A 22919-nucleotide genomic window follows, 5' to 3' on the forward strand; every position below is an offset into this window, starting at 1 on the left:
TGGCTTTAAGCATAGCAATCGCCTTCTTTTCAGGGAACAGTTTAAGATATAGGCAAACATGTGCCTGTAACCCAAACCAATACCACTTCCCACTTTAATGCAACAAGTTCAATGGCATAACGTTATAGAAGTGCAAGAAACGTCTGAGCCACACGTATGAAGGCTTTCGCTTGAGAGCCGCAACAAACAGCCATCTGTGTTTACAGGGAAATTTAAATCTTATTTTATAGCAGAGCATATAACAAATTGACAGGTATGTTTGGTTTGATGATGTAAAGAAAAGGTTCATTTAATTTGAATGGAGTGACATGACATGATATTGTACTCTTAGCGAACAGGGGTTATGTTAACCCCATATCTGTTAATGTGTTTTTTTAGAGCCCGCCCTGAGGAAGGACGTCAAGTCAGAAATGCATAGGCATGGACCTCTTCTACTACATTTTTGAATAAAAACAATTGTATATAAAATTGAAACTTTAATCAACATGGAGTGAATTATTCTGACAATCTGATCAGATTGACTTTTTGAGAAGTATCACAACTCTGCATCATTCTAAAGATTACTTTAAAAGTAATATTTACTACAGATCAGGCGTCTAAGCTCAGTGGAAATTCCGCTGAGCAATCCCTGCCTGCAGGGGCTCCCATACAACCTTGTCTCACTCCTCTCTCCACCTTAATAAAAACTGACATGTGGCCTTGCTCATCTAGTCTTACTCTTATTGTAGTGTCTCTATGCAGTTCTACTAACATTGCTAGAATATGCTCCAGAATCCCCCAACTTGATAGCTTACTCCATACACGATCTCTGTTTATCTGATCAAATGCTTTGTAGAGGTCTATCCAAGCCCCGTACAATGGTGGATCTTCCTTTCTCCTGGCTTTCTCACTGATGATATTCAGAGCTAGCCTGTTCAGGGCAGTAGAGAGACCTCTCCTAAAGCCTGTCTGGAGTTTAGACAAGATGTGCGCATCTTCAGCCCAGCTTTCCAGTTCTTTTAGCATTAGCTTCATGAATAGTTTTTTGTCACTATCAAGGAGGGCAATGGCGCGATAATTCGCTGGATTTAACCTATCGCCCCCCCTTGAAAAACAGGATAACTATAGCTGTTTTCCAGGAAGGAGGGAACATTTTCCTTTTAAGGATTTCTCTTAAGAGCCAATTTAGTAATCTGGACCAAAGATCTATATTATTTTTTAGGACTTGATATGTCAGTCCATTTGGGCCGGAGGCTCTAGAAGAGGATGTTTTAGTTATAAGTTCTGCAATATCGTGTTCATCAAAGTTCAGCAGCCAAGGGCCATCTGAACATTTTCTTAGGGTTTTAGTGTAGGGGTTCTCGAAATTATGTCCGAGTAATTCAATCAACTTAGACTCTGTCACTAGATTGCATTGGGCACTACTGTGATTTGATTCTAGTTGATTAATAATTGCCCAAAAATTTCCCGAGTTGTTTTTACAAACTGCACTTAACATCAACTCGCCATCGTGTTGGTGTATCATTTTACACCCTACTGACCAATGTAGTATTTGCATTTTAATTTCATAGTGTCACAGAGTTTCCCCCTTCTCACGTGAGACCGATCCTTGCTGGACTCCGTGGGCGGTGTCTTCTTGCGAACAGACCTTTGTCTTAAATAAGGCTGAGTGAGTCTCTTCCAACTCCAGCGTGCGTTTAAGATTCCGGGATGCAGCAATCCGGGGATCCAGGAAACGAAGATGATGTGCTAATGGCGCACGAGTCCAGGAAGCAAGAGGAAAAGGGAAAGGGGCAAGGAATGGAAGTAGAAAAGCTGGGAACCAGGAAAGCAATACTGCGAACTACGGAGCACACGTCTGATCGCTACTTGGCAATAGCATTGAGACGTGGGGGTGCGGTCTATTAATAGAATACGTTATTTCCAACGTATAGACCGCTGAAGGCGTGTCATGCTGGACGGCCATGTTGGCAGTGTCAGGGAATGCAAGGCCCGTTGCGATAAGGACCAGGAAGACCAAAAGGGGCGCGTCCTGTGGGTCATGACACATAGTTTCTAATCTATAGAGCTGAGAACTCCGATATGACTTTCTCAGTTTTCTGAGTTTTTGTTTTAGGATTCTTTTTTCTCCCAGGTTTCCTCATCGAATGCATGGTAGTGGAAAAGCTGCTTCCCTGCTTTTACTGGGCTTGGTGGGTTGATAGACCATATACATTTTTGGGGCTGGCAATTTTCTAGTAGTGACTTTTCCGAGATAGTCGTTATTTTCTCGTTTTTATATTTGGACAGCCTAATTTTCCCCTTAGTTGATGTTATTTCCTGCATCTGTCTGTCCAGCGATGTAATGGGCATATCGGAGAGCACCAGCTCCAAGCGAGCATTATCACTTCCGCCGCTGGGCTTAATATTTAGCGAAGAACAACATGAGAATAAATCTGATGTAAAAAAAATGTAGTTGATTGTGGAGGATGACTTACCTCGCTGCCAAGTTGTTGCTGATGGAACATCCCCCACAACTGACCCATTTGGCATTTTAAGGCCCCACTCATCCAGAAACTCCAACCACCTTCTTCCCTTAGCGGAGAACCTTTGGGTTCTCTTCACCTCCTTCTCCTTAGTGCTTTGAACACAATGGGTGTTCAGATCGCCCGCAAATGTTGTGTGTCCCTGAATTCCAACTTAATCTTTTCTAACCGTGAGGATGGGATCATCAGAAAGGCTTGAAGATTGATACAGGCGGGGTTCCAATAGGTATTAATAACAATAAGTTGAAAATCTGGCTTGTTTGATCTTACTGACATTTTGCAGGCCTGAAGACCCATTTTGTTACTAAAGATGAGTTCTGAATCTTTACTTATGGAATTCCTGACCACTGTAAGTAAACCCCCTAAAGGGGGCCTGCTTATTGCTTTTTTTTGCGCAGGTTGGTGGTGTATTGTAAAACCCTTAATCTGTATAGGGTTAACGAGCCAGGTTTCCTGAAAAAGTATAATATCATTGCTACCAAAAGTTTGTTCTCATCAGTTTGGTCTTAAAGGTGCAGGACCCCCGCGTGTTACCACTTACCAGCTGACATTCATTTTGCCTAAAGAGATTGTGCTCCCACTCCTAGTTTCGGAAGATTTTGACTCAATTTCTGGGAGGAAGGACAAAATGTTTTGTTGTTGCTCTCCCCGGCTTTCATTCTTCTTAGAGTCCAATTGGGAGTCCTTCAGAGTAGGTGCTGTTCATGGGTTCCCCAAATGACTAGGTCCCATTTGTGATCGACCTCCACTTATAGCCTCCTCCGGAAGAGAAGAGAATACCTCCAGGTCTTGTTTCTCTAGATCTTTTGTAGCACCAATAATTGCTTTTAGTGCTTTTTTAGATTTTAAGCCCAATTCTGCAACATAAACATTTTGGTCTAAGGGAAAGAGAACAAATTTCATATCCTCAGTGGAGAAGAGATATAAATTTGACACTTTTTTGAAGTGTGATATCGCACTTCTATTAAGGGACTTATATTTTGAGTTCCTCGTTGGAATACTAAGCCAGACTCTCGGAACAGCAAAAGCAGATATCTCCTCTTCGTGTCTCATCTGAGTGGATAGTTCTCTTTCTATTTCACGTTGTTCAGCAGAGCAATTGCCTCTTGTGTTCACAATCTCAATCGATTTTCCGGCACCATTGCTCTTCCCTGAACCAACAATCTGTTTCCATTGACCCTTCGCAGCTTCCTGGACAGTGGATACTATGGCTGTCTCCTCTTTGTTTGTATTTGCTTCTTTCCTTTGTTTTAGGAAAATTGGTGCTATTTTCATGTTTTCCACCTGAGGTTGCAACTCTGCACATTTAGGGATCCTAGTAGGTTTTTGTGTAGTGCATTTCTTCTTTAGGAAGATAGGGGCCTGCGGTAACACCTTAGCTGGAGGAGCTACTTGTCCCAGGGTAATGTTTTTCTTCAGATGTTCATGATCTGTTTTTTTGGGGTCATCCTTATTTCCTTTGCATTGCAGATGGCCAGACCCAGTTGAGCTTTGCTCTGGTAGTTCTGTTTGTTGCCCCACACTAACGCTCGCAATTGCTTGGTTTACTGCTGCTATATGGTCTTGCCGTATATTCTGTTGTAGTTTTTGTGTTCTTTTCTTTCCGTGTTCTACAAGGAGTGATTTTCATGTCATTAGCAACCAAACCTGATGGAGCAGATCTATGCTTACTAGCTAAGGAATCCTCCATTGATGGAATCGAGATAGCCTTTAAGAAAGAGGTCGCCTCTGAGTTATTAATTTTTAATTTCTTCAGATTGTTATTTTTTTTAGTTCTTATTTATTTGCAAGGAGACTTTTTGCCTCTTCCTTTTGGCTTCCCTTCTCCTCAGCCGCCTCCTTCTTTGATGGTTCTGCTGTCCAGCATCTGTCCATTTTACATCTCCTTCCTCTGTACCTATTTGTTCTTTCTCCAGTGGATTTTGGTGGGAATCTACCACCACCTCTACTTCCCCATCTACTACATGGACCAACCTTCTGAATTCTTCCAGTGTCGATTCTGAGAAGGGGGTATCGTCAAATGGATAATTTGTCAAGTCCTCCCTCCCTTCTTCTTCCTCATTGTCAACTGGATTCTTTGGTGATTTCAGTTGGTGCAAGAGCTCTCGTAACAGTGAGTGCCTTCGCCCTCTGTCTTCTTCACTCGTAGGGAGTTTGTGACTTTAATCTTTGTCATTCATGGCTGAAGTTATTATTGAATAAATGACATTACTAATCCCCACAATAGATGACTCACAATTCATGTTTTTGATCGGTTCTAATAATATCCCTACTTGGGATTGCAGCTCCAACTTTAACAGGTCAAAAACAGTGACCAGTGAGTTCAGCACAAAATTCAATGCTGATAGTGTTGCTTCATTCGCCTGTTGGTTTTCAGAATTCACAATGCTCTTTATCTGGCCTATTCTCTCACAACATATGTCTTTTCTGCGCATATCTTCTGGTGTATGCTGGAACTAGCTACTAAGGTCCTTAAGTATCTTGTCAATGGCTTCCATTAAATCGCAATCCATCGTGCTTTTGCTCGTGTCCACTCCTCCCTCCAGGGATACATGTTCCAGTTCCGTTTGGGGACATCGAGTAGGTGGTGTTTTTCCCACTGGTGTCTCCCCTACTATATCGCTCATACTTCTGTACCTTTTCCTACCAAAATGATCCTTGATTTTTTTTTCTGGAATTTGGAGGTGGTGACAATGTAGTCCAGCCCTCGTTTCACCAAGTGTATTATTTGAGTAGATTTCTTTTCCATTTCCCTCTCCTTGGAGGAATGTATGCGTAGCCACTTGGGCATTAACCTTGAGTGTTGAGATGTCTGCAGGATGGTCTGTAGTAATTAATGTGGCTTGGGCTCCCAATGTAGCTGATGTTTCCACAAATTAACCATCCCATTCCAGGGTTCTAATGTCATCTACGAGTATCCCACTGCATAGATTAGATTTCATTGTTTAATCCCTTTTGATAGACCTCACTGAGTACAGTAAGAACAATAGAACCAACGAGGCTTAATGCCGACACTACGGTTATATAACAAGTTTTGCGGCTTTACCGTCACAGAACGCAATCAGAGCGCTCAAAAGTGTTCTAAGTGCCAAGTACTCCCCTTATCATGCGGCATGCACGCACCTTCACTCTGCACCTTGTCTTGAATTTTCTCGATTTTTAGTTATTGATGAATAACAGTGCCTGTAACTGGGTTAATTATAGAAGGCTCTAAGGGGTGCAGATACAGTGTACAGGTAATCCCCAAATTAAAGGTGCCCCCCAATTGTCAGCTGGTGGCAGAATGAAGAGTTCTGGAATAGGGAATATTACTGCACTGCTAATGGAGCACAGCACCTTTTTACAACAGTCTCAATACAGCTTCTCAGCGGAGTGTTTATCTGCAACCTTTGTGATAGTCTCTGTCCTTGTAATGCTCACCTGATATCCACGGGGATGCCACTCAGCCTGCTCAGACCAACCACGATCTCAAACTCTTCCCTGGGATCCGTTCAACTGAGGCCTGGGTCTGGAATACAGGATATTTAGTTTTAGCTTAATGGTCTCAAGTCGTTTGACTCCCACTCCCCTTGAGGATCAAACCTTCCCCTATGTCCTCTCCTCACCTTGTTCTCTTGTATAGGGTGCTCTCCGGCGCAGGGGTGCGTTGGTTGAGGAGGGCACTGCGTGAACTTGTTGCTCCACTGGTGCGGCCCCTCCAATGAGTTTGGGCTTGCTGTGACTCCAGCCCGATAAGGTAGGTTGTAGGTTCTTGTGGAATTGTCCTTTTCTTGTCTCTTGCGCTCCTTAATGATGTCCCCCTTCTTCCCTAGGTGCTGGTAAGGGGATCGGGATGGTGTGCTGCTTGAGTAAGTTGAGCGCTGAATGATGAGTGAATGCGCGATGTGCGGCGCTGTTCGCTTGTCTTTATGCTGACCTATGTCTCTCTTGTGCCTAACAGGCTGCTGCAATGTCCCAACAAGGCTACCAGTGAGAGAATAAGTTGCAGTAAGTAAAGCACAAAGTGCAGCGCCTTATTGTCCTTTATGTGCCAACCTGTGTTGTGTTTTCCCTTGTAGGTCGAAGGCGTGCTCCGGAGCTGAAGTTACCAAGAGCGACTCAGGTTCAGGTAAGCGTTTGACTATTCTTGCTGTTTTTAAGGAATTCGAATACGAGAGTGCTTACCAATGTTCTTTCTCTCTCATTCCTTTTCCTTGCAGGCAGCGATGTTCCGGAATGAAGATGACGCCGCCGAAATGCTGTCCGCTGGATCGGAAGAACGTTGGATGGAAGCAGGTTCTTCTCTGTATGGCAAGTATGATATTAATGCTGTCCTTGTTCTTTCAGGTGCGCGAGATGCGGAGGAAAGGCGAAGGCCTACAGGAGACCGATCCGAACACGGTATCACGCTGCAGGCGCAGAGTTACGCAAAGCGTGTTTCTCTGCCCGGGCGTGGTTCTTATAGCCTTCAGGTATCCCAGGCATCCCTAGGTCGGACCACGCCCAAAAGGCTAGACCGCATAACTCAGCTCAAGGAACTGAGTTATGTGGGGGCATCCATATTGCCCCAAGTGCAATGCCAAGTCCAGTTCCTCATCAGACTTCTGCTTTATGTATGAGCCTGGGCCATGTCTAGCTCCAAGTGAGTCTCTGATGAGACGGGGAGGCCCTCAAGGTCCATGTGGGGGATGGTGGTCTGGCCCCAGTGCGTTGTCTAGGAGGGCTAGGGACAGGGATCATGACAGTCCTCCAAGGGCCAGAGTTGCTGAAATGCTGATAATGCTAATACCGTCTTAAGCGTTTGAAATCCTGCAGACTGCTCGCCCCTACAAACACCTGCAGACACCAAAGAGACTGCGACCGACTCGGCAGCTGCTCTAGGTCTTTGAATGGGCTTCCTCCTCCCCCTCACGTTGCACCGAACAGCGAGAGAGGACTGGCCCCGACTTTCTTGTGCAGCAGTAACTAAGTAGCAAAGCAGGTGACTGACAGCAAATGCAGAATGCGTCTCACCAAAGAAACTGTGACCAACTGCTTCTATGATTTTTATAAGACACTATACAAAGGGACATCAGAAACCTAGGAGTTAGAAATAGAAGAAGCCTTAGCGCTGATGCCTCTTCTGCAATTAGATGCAAAAGAGGCAGATAAGCTAGAAGTCCCCATAACCCAGGAGGGGTTGCCGTCAGGGAAGGCTCCAGGGGCGGATGGGTTGCCAAGCAACTTCTATAAGGAATTGATGGCTGAGATCACCTCCTCATTGCTGGCAATGATGAATGAGGCACTAGAAAATGGCATTTTGCCACTGCCATAAAGGGAATCAATGTTAGTTCCATTACTGAAGCCTAACAAACTCGATACTGATTGCGGCTCTTACAGACCCCTCTCGCTGCTCAACCAAGATGGAAAGAACCTGACGGCTTTGATGGCTAACAGGTTGAAACCACTAATCCACAAATTAATGCATCCAGATCAATCTAGCTATGTCCCAAATAGGAATATCGCATGTAATTTAAGACGGCTGCACCATGTCATAGACCAAACCCAAGATAGCGTCCAGCTTATGGCAGTGACATCGCTAGATGCAGTCAAGGCATTTCACTTGGTCAGGTGGTCCTGACTACAAGCAGTGTTGAAAGATTTTGGCATAGGCCCCATATATATCAAATGGGTAACGTTACTGTACAGCGACCCAATGGTGAGCGTCAAGACAGGATCCACTCTATCGGAGCAATGGACGTTAGGCAAAGGCACGAGACGGGGCTGCACCTGGTCTCCTATGTTATTTATATTGGCCTTGGAGCCACTAGCAGTATACCTACAGAAAGAGTACCAGGATGCTTGCATCAGGATACAGGGAAACACACACTTGATCTCCCTGTGGACAGATGATATGCTTCTTTACTTACAACAACCTGAGACCAATTTAGAATATATATTAGACGTGTTAGAGCGCTATGCAGATCTTTTTGGAATTGCAATAAATACACAGAAATCAAGCTTGTTCCCCCTTGCAAGTTACAGGGGGAGGACTGAGGGCGCGTTACCAGAGTTACAGATTAAATGGGAAACAGATATTTCAGGACCCTAAAATAGAACATGTGCAGAATGCGTTGAAGGCAGTAAATAAAATATAGAACTCCAGGAAATGCTGTTCCAAGCTGCTGCTTTCATTAATGGGAAGGGCTGCGTTGTTGAAAATGGTAGTGCTTCCGAGGCTGCGTCATTATTTTATGAATGTTCCGTTTAACATCCCCAAAGGCTTCTTTGACACTGAACACTATTTGCCGGAGCTTCCTGTGGCATAATTCAAGGTGCAGGTTGGCGCTGGCGAAATTACAGACACCATACGAACAGGGAGGGATAAAAGTGCCAGACTTTGAGGGGTACTTTGTGGCGTGTCAACTACAGCTTCACGTACTGGCTGTCAGACGAGCAGACCCAAGACATTGGTTACTACAAATGGCATCTACCCCATTCTTTTGGGATGGTATGGACCACAGTGCCACGTGATCCTAAGCCCCTTCTGTTGCTGAAGCTAGGCATGGTGATGTGGCAAAGAGCCTGATGTTTTCAGGGTAAGGAAAAACCGTACTCACCCCCGATTCCACTGGTGATGCTGAAAAAAGATGAGCAACTACGGCTGAATGTTAGGAAATACTGGGAGACTAGTGGGGTGGCGACATTGGGAGATATACTGAAAGATGGACTGATGACTTTCAGGGAGGTCGTTTCGGAATCAGGAGTTCAGGAAAGGCCATATATAACCTAAGCTTCACGTCTCCATAAGATAAAACTGAAATGGACAAGAATAGAGGTAATAGAAGTTGAAGATGAAACAATCGAAACATTCTATGATATCTCAGAGGGCGGACACACAGTGTTGAAATTATATGAGATACTGACAATGAGACCGGATCACAATCTAATACGGATTCGGCAAAGCTGGGAAGTAGACTTGCAAGAGCAGCTGTCAGATGCTGCCTTGGGTAGCACAAGAAATTGTCCAGGAATGTGAAACTACAGCTGATCCAGTTTTGTTACTCAGAGAGCATACTTAACGCCAGAGAAAATTTTGGTAACACAACAGAACAAGCTTGCCCGAAATGTGGCCTGATCAACGCAGACCTGCTACATATGTCTTGGCCTGCAGGGAAATACGCCAATACTGGGAGAAAGTGGCTCAGACCCTGACTAAGGTCGGCTTGTGGTCAGACTCAGCCACACCCAAGGCGTGCTTGCTAGGAATGTTCCCAAGACCAAAGCAGGCCAAACATGCGAGCAAACTGAAAGATTTAGCATAGATCCTGGTGAAACGCAGGATAGCAATGGGGGGAGGTGTGTTTTGGCCCAGTGATAGGTTGAGGGATGTCCAGAAATGGGCACTAGCAGAGACTGCAGTTTGACAAGAGGCATCCTGTAGGGGCCAAGAGGTGCAAAACATGGATGCAGTGGCCTGTAAACAGCTGATACAAGAATGTCATGATCTCTGCTTCCAAAAGGTCAGGGTTTTCCCAACTCCCTTGGAAGCAGATCCATAACCCAGGTTCCGAGTGCCAACCAGTCCCAATTGGGACCTTTTGGACCCAGTCCTGGCGCCAGTGGCACCAGGCTCATAAATATGCCCAGTCCCAGCGCTGGAAGCGCCGGGCTCATAATGCTTGGGTGGACTTACCTGCAGCAAACCATGCTGCTTACTTGCCTGCCAGTTGAGTCTCTGATCCTCTTCTGTTTGGAACTACTTTTCCTGTTGGGTGGGGCAGGAGCCACTCCCTAGATTCAGAACACTGGAACTCTTCTGGAAAGCAGGAACTCTTTTCTTACCTAGGCGTGGCTGTGGAAGGAGACACCTAAGCACTACAGGAGGCTATTTAAACCACACCCGATGGATGAATCTTGCTTTGCGTTATTCTGCATCCTCAGCAGCAGAATGCTCATCGTGTCTTCTGCATCTGATCCTGGGCCTAAGGAAAAAGGCTTACCATTCTGAATCCAGTCTTCAGCAACACCTATAAAGACAAGAAAGAACAGGTTAGCATTACGGTCTTCAGTGACAGCTCTTTACTTACCTGGTCCATCGGCTGTCACCAACGCCTCGCGCTGCATTCCGGAATCTGAAAGACAAAGGCTTACCTACTCTTCGTGCGCTCCGGAGGTCTTCACACTGCATTCCGGCATCTGAAAGACAAAAGCTTACCAACTCTTCGCACGCTCCGGAGGCCTTCGGCGCTGCATCCCGCATCTGAAAGACAAAACAAGGTGCGTTTAAAGACATTGGGGAACTTTAATACTCACGTGCCATTACTCCTTTCCACATCTAACCCAGTGGGTATTCCGGCACCCTGCAGCCGCCCCGAACTTGTACCTGCAAAATAAAAAGACAGTTAGAACGCATCGTGAAGCAGGCAACAAGCGCTTACTTACGTGCTTCCAGGCGCTTCTATTCATCACACGGGCTCCATCTTCAACTCACTTCAGCCCGCCATCCGCCATCGCCGGAACCCTGCAAAACAAGAGACATCATTACTAAAGACTTTAAAGACATTAGAATTACTCGAAACTTACCGTTCGTGCAGTAAACGACAGACAGCAGTCCTCTGAAGTCAAGAGGCCTGCTCCCCTTATCCAGTGAAGAAACTGGTTACAGCACCCTGCCTCGAGGCAGATGGAGAGCACGGCGTTCACTTACCTAAGGTGAGAGCGTTAACCTTTGGGGTTCTACAGGAGAAGAGAAAGGGAAGAAGAGAGAGACATTCAATAACCCAGTTCATTAATCCCACATTTTCTATCTGCAGACATCTTACCCTTCGAGCCAGACATACAGTGCACAGAGGTCCAGCCCAAAGAGCCAGCCGTGTGTTACACATCACCTTTGAAGATACGGTATACGCCCAGTCAAGACCGGCGCCTCTACGGGAATCAGGTGAGCGTTACAGAACGCAAAGCCTACCACAAAACTCCCGTCCAGGCGCTATGGAAACCTCGGATACCGACCAGCTAGCCCAGTTACTTGGGGAACTAAGGGCAGAAGTGCATGCAGCCCGTCAGGATACGACCGCTCTAAGAAGGGAACTGATTATTTCCAAGGAGCGAACAGATGACCTCGCGAGACAATTGCTACAGTCACAAGCCGGACAGACCCCGTTACCCGCATCTGGGGGAAATCTTCCTTCTACATCCTCTATGAATCCAGTGCAGATCAACCTACCTGGGAATGTACCTCTGGCTCCGCCCGAACGATTTTCTGGTGACCCAAAGAGGTTTGCAGTATTTATCAATCAGTGCCGGTTGCATTTCTTATGCCGGCCAGCAGCCTTTCCAACTGATCAAGCTAAAGTAGCTTTCGTGCTTTCGTACCTTAGTGGCAATGCGGCAGACTGGTCGATCCCTCTAGTAAATCAAGATGATCCGGTCCTCCATGATTTTCAAGCTTTTCAGCTCAGTATGGAAAAACTGTTCGCACGACATTCACAGGGGCAGGCCTTGGACAATGAGCTTCTTTCGTTGCGACAAGGTAATCAAGACCTTTTGGCTTATATTGCGTCTTTCAACAGACTGGTAGTGGAAACTCACTGGCCTGAGGACAAAAGGATTACGCTGTTTTATAGAGGTCTACGCGGAGAGCTCAAAGATGTGTTAGCCCAAGTAGTGAATCCCCCACAAGATTGTTCGGACTATATAGACTTAGTCGTTCAAATAGATCACAGACTGCAGAACAGGAAGGCCGATCGTTCCAAGTTTGATGCTCGAGTATTTTCCAAACCGCCAACTCCTTCCAAAGGAGTAGACTCCGGGGAACCCATGCAAATAGGGGGTCTGAAAGGTCCTCTAACACAAAAGGAGCGGGAAAGGAGAAAACAGTTGCAATTATGCCTCTATTGCGGAAACTCAGGGCACTTTCTTCGAGACTGTCCGGTGAAACCTGCCAAGAAGGCAGTAGGAGCTGCAGTTACCAAAGTTACAAACTCTGAGCAGGGAAACGACCTCGCCCGACAAGAATAGAGGTCCTCTTGCCGAGCGTGAAAACCAGTTCCGTGACCTTGCATTTCGTGATACCTATGGTCCTCATTAGCCCTGATAATCCGGATCGATTACATGCAATTGAAGCTTACGTCGACAGCGGTGCCATCGGCAATTATGTGGATCATGAAATGGTTTTGAGGATGAATCTAACTCTTTGTCCCAAGGCTGTAAAGGACGTCATTACTACGGTGGATGGTACGGAGATAGCCTCCGGGCCAGTAACGCATACCACTCAAGAAGTGACACTAGTAAGTCAAGATGGACACCATGAGAAGATCGTGTTCGATGTGATCAAGGCCCCTCAGTTTCAGATTATTCTAGGAATACCTTGGTTAGAGGAGCTTACCACTTGGTACGAGTAAAAGAGGGCGATGAATGGAAGACGGCCTTCCGCACCAAGTATGGGCTATTTGAATATCAGGTCATGCCCTTCGGACTTTGTAATGCCCCGGCCGCCTTTCAATATTTTATGAACGATGTCCTCAGAGAGCTCATAGATGTGTGTGTTGTTGTTTACATTGACGACATCCTCGTTTATTCTTCATCAGAAACTGAACATCGGAAACACGTGAAAATGGTCCTCGAAAGATTGCGTCAACACAAACTTTTCGCTAAGTTGGAAAAATGTGTTTTCAACGTGACTGAAGTTGAATTCTTGGGATTCATATTATCACCTGGCGGAGTGCGTATGGATTCAAAGAAGGTCGATGCAGTTCTCAAATGGCCATCACCATCCTCCGTAAAAGGTGTGCAAAGCATGTTAGGCTTCGCTAACCTTTACCGCAGGTTTATCCCCGAATTCTCTCGAATAGTCCAGCCCATCACTGCCTTGTTAAAGAAAAACAAACGTTTTGAATGGTCTACCGAGGCGGAACAAGCTTTCCAGGATTTGAAGACTAAATTTATCTCTGCACCAATCTTAAAACACCCTCGCCCCGAACTCCCCTACATCGTGGAAACTGATGCTTCAAGCCTTGCCATGGGGGCAGTTCTATCACAAAAGGACCTGGTAACCAATCAGTTGCATCCCGTGGCATTTTGGTCCCGCAAATTCTCGCCTCCTGAAATCAATTACACGATTACTGACAAGGAACTTCTGGCTATCAAGTCTGCCTTTAAGGCTTGGCGGCATTATCTGCTGGGGGCCCGACACACCGTTACTGTGATTACGGATCACTGAAACCTGCAATATTTGAAAACCGCAAAAGCCCAATCCTCTAGACAACTCCGTTGGGCATTATTCTTTGCCGAGTTTGACTTCATAATTACCTATCGACCTGGTACAAAAAACGGTAAAGCTGATGCCCTTTCTCGGATGGGAGTGGAAGAACACTTGATCAACCCTAAACCTGTACCAATCATTCCCGAACAAAGAATTCTGGGTGTAATCGCCACAGAATCCATAGAGGAAGTTAAGGATAAAGCCAGGCAACTTGTAACTCCAGCAGACATACAGAATTGGCATCTGCAGGGAAAGGACTTTGCAGTAAAGGACAACTTATTGTATTTCCAAGAACGATTATACCTACCCAGCACAGATTTACAGAAAAAAGTAATCTCTTGTTATCACGATTCTTTAATGGAAGGACATCCCGGTATGGCCAAGACCTCAGAAAAGATCAAGCGCTACTTCTGGTGGCCGTCTTGGAAAAAAGATATCAGAGACTTTATAATGTCCTGTGGAGTATGCGCCCAAAACAAGAGTCAAAAGGAAAGACCAGCAGGCCTCTTACGCCCTATTGACATCCCACCTCGCCCTTGGCATACGCTTTCTATGGACTTCATCACCGATCTACCTCCATGCTCCGGATACAATACGATTCTAGTAATCGTGGACTTATTCTCCAAGATGGCGCATTTCATTCCGCTCAAAGGCTTGCCAACAGCAGCAACTCTGGCCCGAGAATTTCTCGAAAACATCGTCCGACTGCACGGTTTTCCTTCGGTTCTAATTTCGGATCGAGGTAGTCAATTTATTTCTCATTTTTGGCGAAGTTGCTGTCGGTCGGCTCAAATTGATGTGAGACTATCGACCAGTCACCACCCTCAGACCGACGGACAAACCGAGAGGACCAATCAAACTCTGGAACAGTATTTACGCTGCATGCTGCAACAAACTGAAAAAACTTGGAAAGACATCCTTTGGATAGCCGAATATGCCTACAATAACTCTGTCCATTCGGGAACTGGGAAAACCCCGTTTTTTCTTTTGTACGGCAGTCACCCTCGAACCTCGGAGTTGGATCCCCTCCAAGATCTTGAAACACCAGCAGTAGACTACCTGCATTCTACAATCACCCAAGCCTTTAAAGAAGCTGTTTCTCACCTTCAAAGGGCTAAAGAACAATACAAGAAAGGAGCAGATCAACATCGGAAGGAAGCCCCTCAATATCAAGTAGGGGATCAAGTCTGGTTATCCACCAAATATCTACCTCTAAAAGGGCCACGCACAATCAACCCAAGATACCTTGGTCCCTATTCCATCACTACCATAGTAAACCCAGTAGCGGTCAAGTTGGACTTGCCCCCGCACATGAAGATACATCCGGTCTTCCACGTCTCTCTATTAAAACCTGTGCAACCTCAAACCCGACTAACCAAATCTCCAAAACCTATCCTAGTTGATGGAGAACTCGAGTTTGAAGTCAAAAGCATTCTGGACTCCAAGATCTCCAAATCTAAACTATTCTACCTAATTGACTGGAAAGGCTACGGCCCCCAAGAGAGATCCTGGGAACCTGCTGAATATGTCCACGCTCCTCGCCTAATCAAAAGATTTCACCGAACATTTCCTGACAAACCAAAACCCCCGCAGAAGCCCGGTTTGGGAGGGGCCTTGAAGGGGGGTACTGTCATGATCTCTGCTTCCAAAAGGTCAGGGTTTTCCCAACTCCCTTGGAAGCAGATCCATAACCCAGGTTCCGAGTGCCAACCAGTCCCAATTGGGACCTTTTGTACCCAGTCCTGGCGCCAGTGGCACCAGACTCATAAATATGCCCAGTCCCAGCGCTGGAAGCGCCGGGCTCATAATGCTTGGGTGGACTTACCTGCAGCAGACCATGCTGCTTACTTGCCTGCCAGTTGAGTCTCTGATCCTCTTCTGTTTGGAACTACTTTTCCTGTTGGGTGGGGCAGGAGCCACTCCCTAGATTCAGAACACTGGAACTCTTCTGGAAAGCAGGAACTCTTTTCTTACCTAGGCATGGCTGTGGAAGGAGACACCTAAGCACTACAGGAGGCTATTTAAACCACACCCGATGGATGAATCTTGCTTTGCGTTAGTCTGCATCCTCAGCAGCAGAACGCTCATCGTGCCTTCTGCATCTGATCCTGGGCCTAAGGAAAAAGGCTTACCATTCTGAATCCAGTCTTCAGCAACACCTATAAAGACAAGAAAGAACAGGTTAGCATTACGGTCTTCAGTGACAGCTCTTCACTTACCTGGTCCATCGGCTGTCACCAACGCCTCGCGCTGCATTCCGGAATCTGAAAGACAAAGGCTTACCTACTCTTCGTGCGCTCCGGAGGTCTTCACACTGCATTCCGGCATCTGAAAGACAAAAGCTTACCAACTCTTCGCACGCTCCGGAGGCCTTCGGCGCTGCATCCCGCATCTGAAAGACAAAACAAGGTGCGTTTAAAGACATTGGGGAACTTTAATACTCATGTGCCATTACTCCTTTCCACATCTAACCCAGTGGGTATTCCGGCACCCTGCAGCCGCCCCGAACTTGTACCTGCAAAATAAAAAGACAGAGCGCATCGTGAAGCAGGCAACAAGCGCTTACTTACGTGCTTCCAGGCGCTTCTATTCATCACACGGGCTCCATTTTCAACTCACTTCAGCCCACTATCCGCCATCGCCGGAACCCTGCAAAACAAGAGACATCATTACTAAAGACTTTAAAGACATTAGAATTACTCGAAACTTACCGTTCGTGCAGTAAACGACGGACAGCAGTCCTCTGAAGTCAAGAGGCCTGCTCCCCTTATCCAGTGAAGAAACTGGTTACAGCACCCTGCCTCGAGGCAGATGGAGAGCACGGCGTTCACTTACCTAAGGTGAGAGCGTTAACCTTTGGGGTTCTACAGGAGAAGAGAAAGGGAAGAAGAGAGAGACATTCAATAACCCAGTTCATTAATCCCACATTTTCTATCTGCAGACATCTTACCCTTCGAGCCAGACATACAGTGCACAGAGGTCCAGCCCAAAGAGCCAGCCGTGTGTTGCACATCACCTTTGAAGATACGGTATACGCCCAGTCAAGACCGGCGCCTCTACGGGAATCAGGTGAGCGTTACTGAACTGGCTCCTCCTACACAAGATGATATCCAAACTCAGACATACACCATCACAATCGGTGGGATAGAGGCACGGTTTAAAGTTCAATTAATTCAATACGTACCACAGGTAGACATAGTAAGTGGAATAGGCTGGGAGTAGGGAGGGAATTGGGTAGGAGGGAGTTGGGAACAGGCGAACAATATGATGTACCATTGCAAATGCTTCACAAAGTCTGTATATTATAGTTTTGTTTGAAAATTAATAAAATACATTAAAAAAAAGACTATCTTGATATGCTGCAGGTTTGTAGTGGATACAGATATTTGATAGTGATGTCCCTTCTCCAGGTGGATGGAAGCAGGTCTGTGTACACACCCTGATGCCACCTGCGCTGCAAGGTTTTTATTGCGCAAAGTCTTTCCAAGATGGGGTGTGTGTGAAGTTCTGAGATCCGATAATGGGCCACATTTTGTTAATTAAGTATTTGAACAGATAGGGCTTTTACTGAGCATAAAGCATACGTTTTCTTCTGCTTATCCCCTGCAAGCAAATGGAATATGTGAGAGACTCAACGGCCTCCTTAAAGAAAGGATTGCAAAACACAAGTTAAGATTGAAGAAGGGATGGCTAAAATGCCTGCCCTTGGCTTTATATGCCCTAATGAATCATCCTGGGTCGGACCACCACCTCACACCCCATGAAATAGTGACTGGGAGGCAAATGAGAACGCCTCTTACACCTCCATCGAGGACTAGAAGTGATGCCCATAGTACAGCAGAAATGTTAGGAAATGAGTTGTGTGTATTTGGCATGTATGACTGCTAGTATCTCTCTAATTTCAGATCAACTCAAGCGCCAGAGGGGTTGGTCTTGGAACACAGATGAAAACCATCCAGGAACCGGATCGCCTGAATTACTATCAGCCCCAAGATTATTTTCTTGGCAACACCATACTAATTAACTTCCCTAGGAAGTGGCATGAGCCAAGATTTAATGCACCGTACATTGTCGTAAATGTCACTCCCTCAGCAGTAAAAGTCCAAGGCAGACAAGTGTGAATACACCTGAATGACGTCAAGCTATACGACGGTGAGACCGCAGCACCCCCAGCCATTGATTCAGAAGCAAGGAAAGAAGAAGAATTTCAGTATGTGCAGACTCAATCGATGACAAAGAAGGACGATAAACTAACAAGTTGATTAAAAAATGCAGATTGCATTTGGACTGTGACTCCCCTGGGACACTCCTTACAGATATTATAGCAGGCATGCAGATCTTTGCCGGGAGTCACAGGAATCTTTTGAAAATTTACTTTTGAAAAACATTAATGTATCACGAATATGCCTGATTTGGATTTTGAGTTCGACAATTGTAATATGAGCAGTACCCCGATTTCGTTTCTCAATGAATATTTGTTTGGTTAAGCTCTATGTTGTTGACTGACGGGAATGTGCATTGTCTCGTGCTTGCTGTTTTTGTATTCATCCTTCAAGCTTATCCTGCTTCTGTCAGAAGGAATGTAGACATCCACACATTTCTTTTTACAGGGTCCTAAGAACAGCCCTGTAATCAGAAGGCTGCTTATAGCCATAGTAGAGGAATTACTACAGTTACCAAATCTATTAGTTACCAGAGTAAAGTGTTTTTTCCTTCCTTAAAATTGCAGTAAAGGGTTTCCAAGATATCCGCATAGGGAGGTGGATGTCGCGCCTGAGCTCCCGACCTGCCAACAGTATTTCTCCTGCCCGCCCCACTCACGGCCCTCCCCGGCGATCTGGGCAGGCAGCGGGGGCTCATTGCAGCGGCGAAGGAACACTTGCCCCGGAGACGCCGCCCGTGTGAGAGGACGGCGACGAGCCACAGGCGGCAGCCCAGCGGCCACGGTTGAGGCTTTGCCCGGTGGCTAGAGGAGGCAGTGGGACCCGCCAGAGCCCGGGGTGAGGTGGACGGGTTCCTGCGGCGAGTCCGATGAGTGGCTGACGGCCCCCTCGAAGCCCCGACAGGGACGGGGCATGGATGGCCCCTGCCCGACTCCTGGCTGGTAGCGGGGACGGCATCGGCTGAAGAGGTACGCAAGCAGCACGGGGGTCGTGGGGAGGTGCGCCATCTTGGGCACTGCCTGTGGGGGATGCGGTGAGGAATGACCCCCCCAGCCCCTGGAACACCCGAGAGCAGTGCACAGGGGTGACCATGGGGGGGTGGGAGAAGCGTGCCCCCCTGGAAGGGCTTTGGTTGGAGGAGCGACAGTAGTGCCGAGGCCACAGTGAGCGGGCCCCCCCCCTGGATCAGAGCTAACAGGGGCTCAAGCGGCCCCTGATTTCGGCATCAGCCGCTGGGGGAGCCGAGAGTAGAAGCAGGGACATGTTGGCCCCTGGTTAGGACCCTTGCTGTGAGCACTGGGCCTGGCTGGGGTGCCGGAGTCTAGCACCGGGATCATCCTCAGGATCGGGCCTATACTGGAGCCGGGGTCCGCATTGCTGCCGCACCCGGGTCCGATCTGCAGTGGCATCCCCCCCTGGAGAAGCACCAGAGGAGAACCGGAGATCAGCAGTACTGACCACGCCTGAAGCCTTGGTGCCCCAGATTTCCGTTAGATACCTCTGGTCCGAACAGCGATGTCCTGAAACAAGGGGAAAGAGAACCCACCCCAGGGGAAAGGCCCCAGGAAACTGACGGATGGCCCCCTAACGAAATTCTGGCTAAAAGATCCAGAGGGGACATCAGCCCAGGAAATAGCTAAAACCACAGATGATGATGAGACTCCGGTCTCCCATGAGGACCGAGACAGGCCGATCTCTCAAGCTATGTTATCGCAGTTCATGGGAGAGGTGGTGGAGAAGATCACAGCGGCGGGCCAGTTACAGATGGACAAGCTCCGTGAAGACCTGGCGGAAGGCCTTAGGGAAATAAAAAGAGACATTAATAAAGTGGAAGAGAGGGTGGACATTAATGAGCGCGCCATCCAAGAACTGACTGAGGATGCAAGGAAAGTGGACAATCTCCTAAAAACTCTGGCAACAGCCACTCAGAACTTGGAGTTACTAGCTGAGGATCTGGAGAACAGGTCTAGGAGGGCGAATATTAGGGTCAAATCCCTTCCAGAGGACATCTCGGACCAGGAGTTGTCCCCAACTTTGAAAGAGATTTTTGTCAATCTGCTAGACTTCAGACACAGACATGCAATTTGACAGAGTCCATCGGGTGGGTCCACGAAATCCGGAGCCAGGATCTCGCCCACGGGATGTGCTAGTGGCTTTCCATAATTATGTGGTAAAGGAGAAGATTCTGGAAAAGGCGAGAAGGGCCACATGCATCACCTACAATGGTCATGAAATCTCACTTTACCAAGACCTGGCATGGATTACGCTAGTTAAAGGAGACGGATGGGCCCGGTCCTGTCCTTCCTACTGTCATGATGCCTACCTCTAAGGAGCCAGGCCGGGCCCAGCAACCCCAGAGGCAGACATCATTTTCCCCAGGGAAGTCTCAGCGGGCCCAAGTCGGGGCCCTTTGGAGTCAGTCCTGGCGCCTTAGGCGCCAGGCTCATAGCGGACCCCAGTCCTGGCGCCTTAGGCGCCAGGCTCATAGAAGAGGATATGTGTTTAAGTGCTTGGGTGCACACTTACCTGATGCAGACCTTGCTGCTTCATCCAGGCCCTCTTGAGGCCTGAATGGGACTACTTAACCTGTAGGACTACTTCACCACCCGGGTGTGGTCGGGGAAGGATACATACCTGATTGGTGGAAGGATACATACCAGGAACTTCTTCCAAGGCTATTTAAACCCCACCCGAACAGCCACACATGCTTGTCGTTGTTCTGCACCTAGCAGCTGGACGCTCACCGTGTCAGCTCCTGCATCCTGACTTCAGCCACGCCTGCCAGCACCCTGGAACACCTGCAAGGGCAGAAAGGAAGAGAATAGGAGAAGAAAAGCCCTTACCTGCTAAATCTGCATCCCGGAGTCATTTCTCCAACGGCCCTGAAAAGGAAGACATCATTTTAAAGGCATTTCGTTTCGATCGCTGCAGCGCTGCATTTTACTCACCTTTGCAAGGCGCTTCCATCTTCAGCAGCGATCTTCCGGATTCAGCTACGCCCCGGCGCCTAGAGGAAAAAAGACAAGAACAAAGGTGAGAGGGAGAAAAGGAATAAGGAAAGCTCAGTTTCCTTTTAAGTCTTACCTGTTGGATTATTCCCACTGCATTTCGGGTCCTGCCGCTTCCTGGCATCTCCGGACCCCGGCCCCTATGGGGAAAAAAGACAAAGACATTGAATGAGCGAATGCAAAGACATTACCTGAGCGCTCATCCAGAACTGTTTCACTTCGGGTCGGCGCCATATCTCCGGCACTCCGAACCCCGGCCCCTAAGGGGAAAAAGACATAAGCATTAGCGCTTGCTGCAATTAGACAACGAACATTATTATTAAGCTTGAACTTTTGAACAGAACTTTTACAGCGCCTTACCTGAACAGTCAAGCTTACCTGAACTCCCATCAATCCTCAATCCAGTGAAGTAACTGGGTTTCAACGCGCCCCTGCATCAGAAGCAGGATGGAGAGCTCATCCTTCCAAACCCTAAGGTGAGGCTTCACAGGGAATCGTGGAGGAGGTATCGTGGAGGGTTGGAAGGGAGTGGGAGGCTTGAGCATTGTTCCACAGTTGGTAATACTCCCTTTTCACGCACAGGAGGGTATCCAACGAGCCAGGGAAGCCAGAATAGAGGGGCCCTTCCTGTCCATCTTCAGAGTTCTGCGCCTTCGACGCCGCGCCTCCGTGGGAACCAGGTGAGCGTTACAGAACGCGAAGCCTTACCACAATTTCCCACCTGGGCGCTATGGAGACTTCCGAGACAGATCAGCTGGCCCATCTTTTAGGGGAATTACGGGCAGAAGTGCACTCAGCCCGCCAGGAGACTAATGCTCTCAGAAGGGAACTAATCCTATCCAAGGAAAGAACTGATGATCTGGCCAAAAGGTTATTGCAGGGCCAGGCAGAGCACACTCCTTTACCTGTTTCCGGAGATATTTCTACACCAATGGGTTCGAATAACCCGGTACAAATCAATCTACCTGGACACATGCCTTTGGCCCCGCCGGAACGTTTTGCGGGGGATCCCAAGAAATATGCCGTTTTTATGAACCAATGCCGTTTACACTTTTTATGCAGGCCCGGGGCCTTCCCCAACGACCAGACCAAAGTAGCCTTTGTACTATCTTACCTCAGTCGCTGTGCTGCCGATTGGTCTATTCCATTGGTAAATCAGGATGATCCCATTCTCCGGGATTTCCAGGGCTTCCAGGCCAGCATGGAAAGATTGTTCGCTCGACACTCGCAGGGACAGGCCCTTGACAACAAACTGCTATCCTTACGACAAGGTAATCAGGATCTTTTGTCCTATATCGCCACCTTTAATAGACTAGTTGTGGAAACCGGATGGCCTGAAAATAAAAGGATCACATTGTTTCATCGAGGCTTGCGCGGAGAGCTTAAAGATGTTATAGCTCAGATAGTAGATCCACCCCAGGCCTGCGCAGACTACATAGACTTAGTGGTTCAACTTGATCACAGACTTCAAAATAGAAAAGCAGATCGGCTCAAGTATGAAACCAGAGTACCTATCAAGACCCACGTTAACTCCAAGAGTACTGACGTTTCCGAACCTATGCAAATTGGAAGTGTTAAAGGACCATTAACGCAGAAGGAACGAGAGAGAAGGCGACAAATGCAACTTTGTCTGTATTGCGGAACTTCCGGTCACTTTCTTCAAAGTTGTCCAGTTAAACCACCCAAGAAGGTGGTTGGAGCCACTGATAACGAGTTATTGACACCTGGTTCGGGAAACGACCTAGCCCGACAAGCGTAGGGGTCCGCTTGCCGAGCTTGAAAACAAACTCTTTGACCTCGCATTTTGTCATGCCAATGGTGCTTGTGAACCCAAAACAGCCTCAGCAGTTGCATGCTATAAAAGCATACATAGACAGTGGAGCTATTGGAAATTACATAGACCGTGAATTGGCTTCCAGGATTAAGCTTCCTCTCCGCCCGAAAGTAACCCAAGATGTAATTACTACAGTTGATGGAACCGAAATAGCCTCAGGGCCTGTAACGCATTCCACAGTTGAAA

At 47.3% G+C, this 22919-nt stretch overlaps 1 protein-coding gene across 1 annotated transcript in view; it reads left to right on the forward strand.

Annotated features, from left to right (window-relative positions):
• The window catches only part of LOC138467276 (tropomyosin-like), a 34127-nt gene extending 14148 nt beyond the window's left edge, over positions 1-19979 (forward strand). Inside the window, exons 2-4 of the mRNA XM_069607281.1 lie at positions 6563-6612; positions 6704-6884; positions 19498-19979. Coding sequence (XP_069463382.1) covers positions 6563-6612; positions 6704-6884; positions 19498-19979 — 713 coding nt within the window. The remainder of the gene's footprint in view (positions 1-6562; positions 6613-6703; positions 6885-19497) is intronic.
• Positions 19980-22919: the final 2940 nt, after the last annotated feature.

This window comes from Ambystoma mexicanum, chromosome 4q, assembly GCF_040938575.1.
Source record: "Ambystoma mexicanum isolate Mex_15411 chromosome 4q, UKY_AmexF1_1, whole genome shotgun sequence".
Classification (NCBI taxonomy): domain Eukaryota; kingdom Metazoa; phylum Chordata; class Amphibia; order Caudata; family Ambystomatidae; genus Ambystoma; species Ambystoma mexicanum.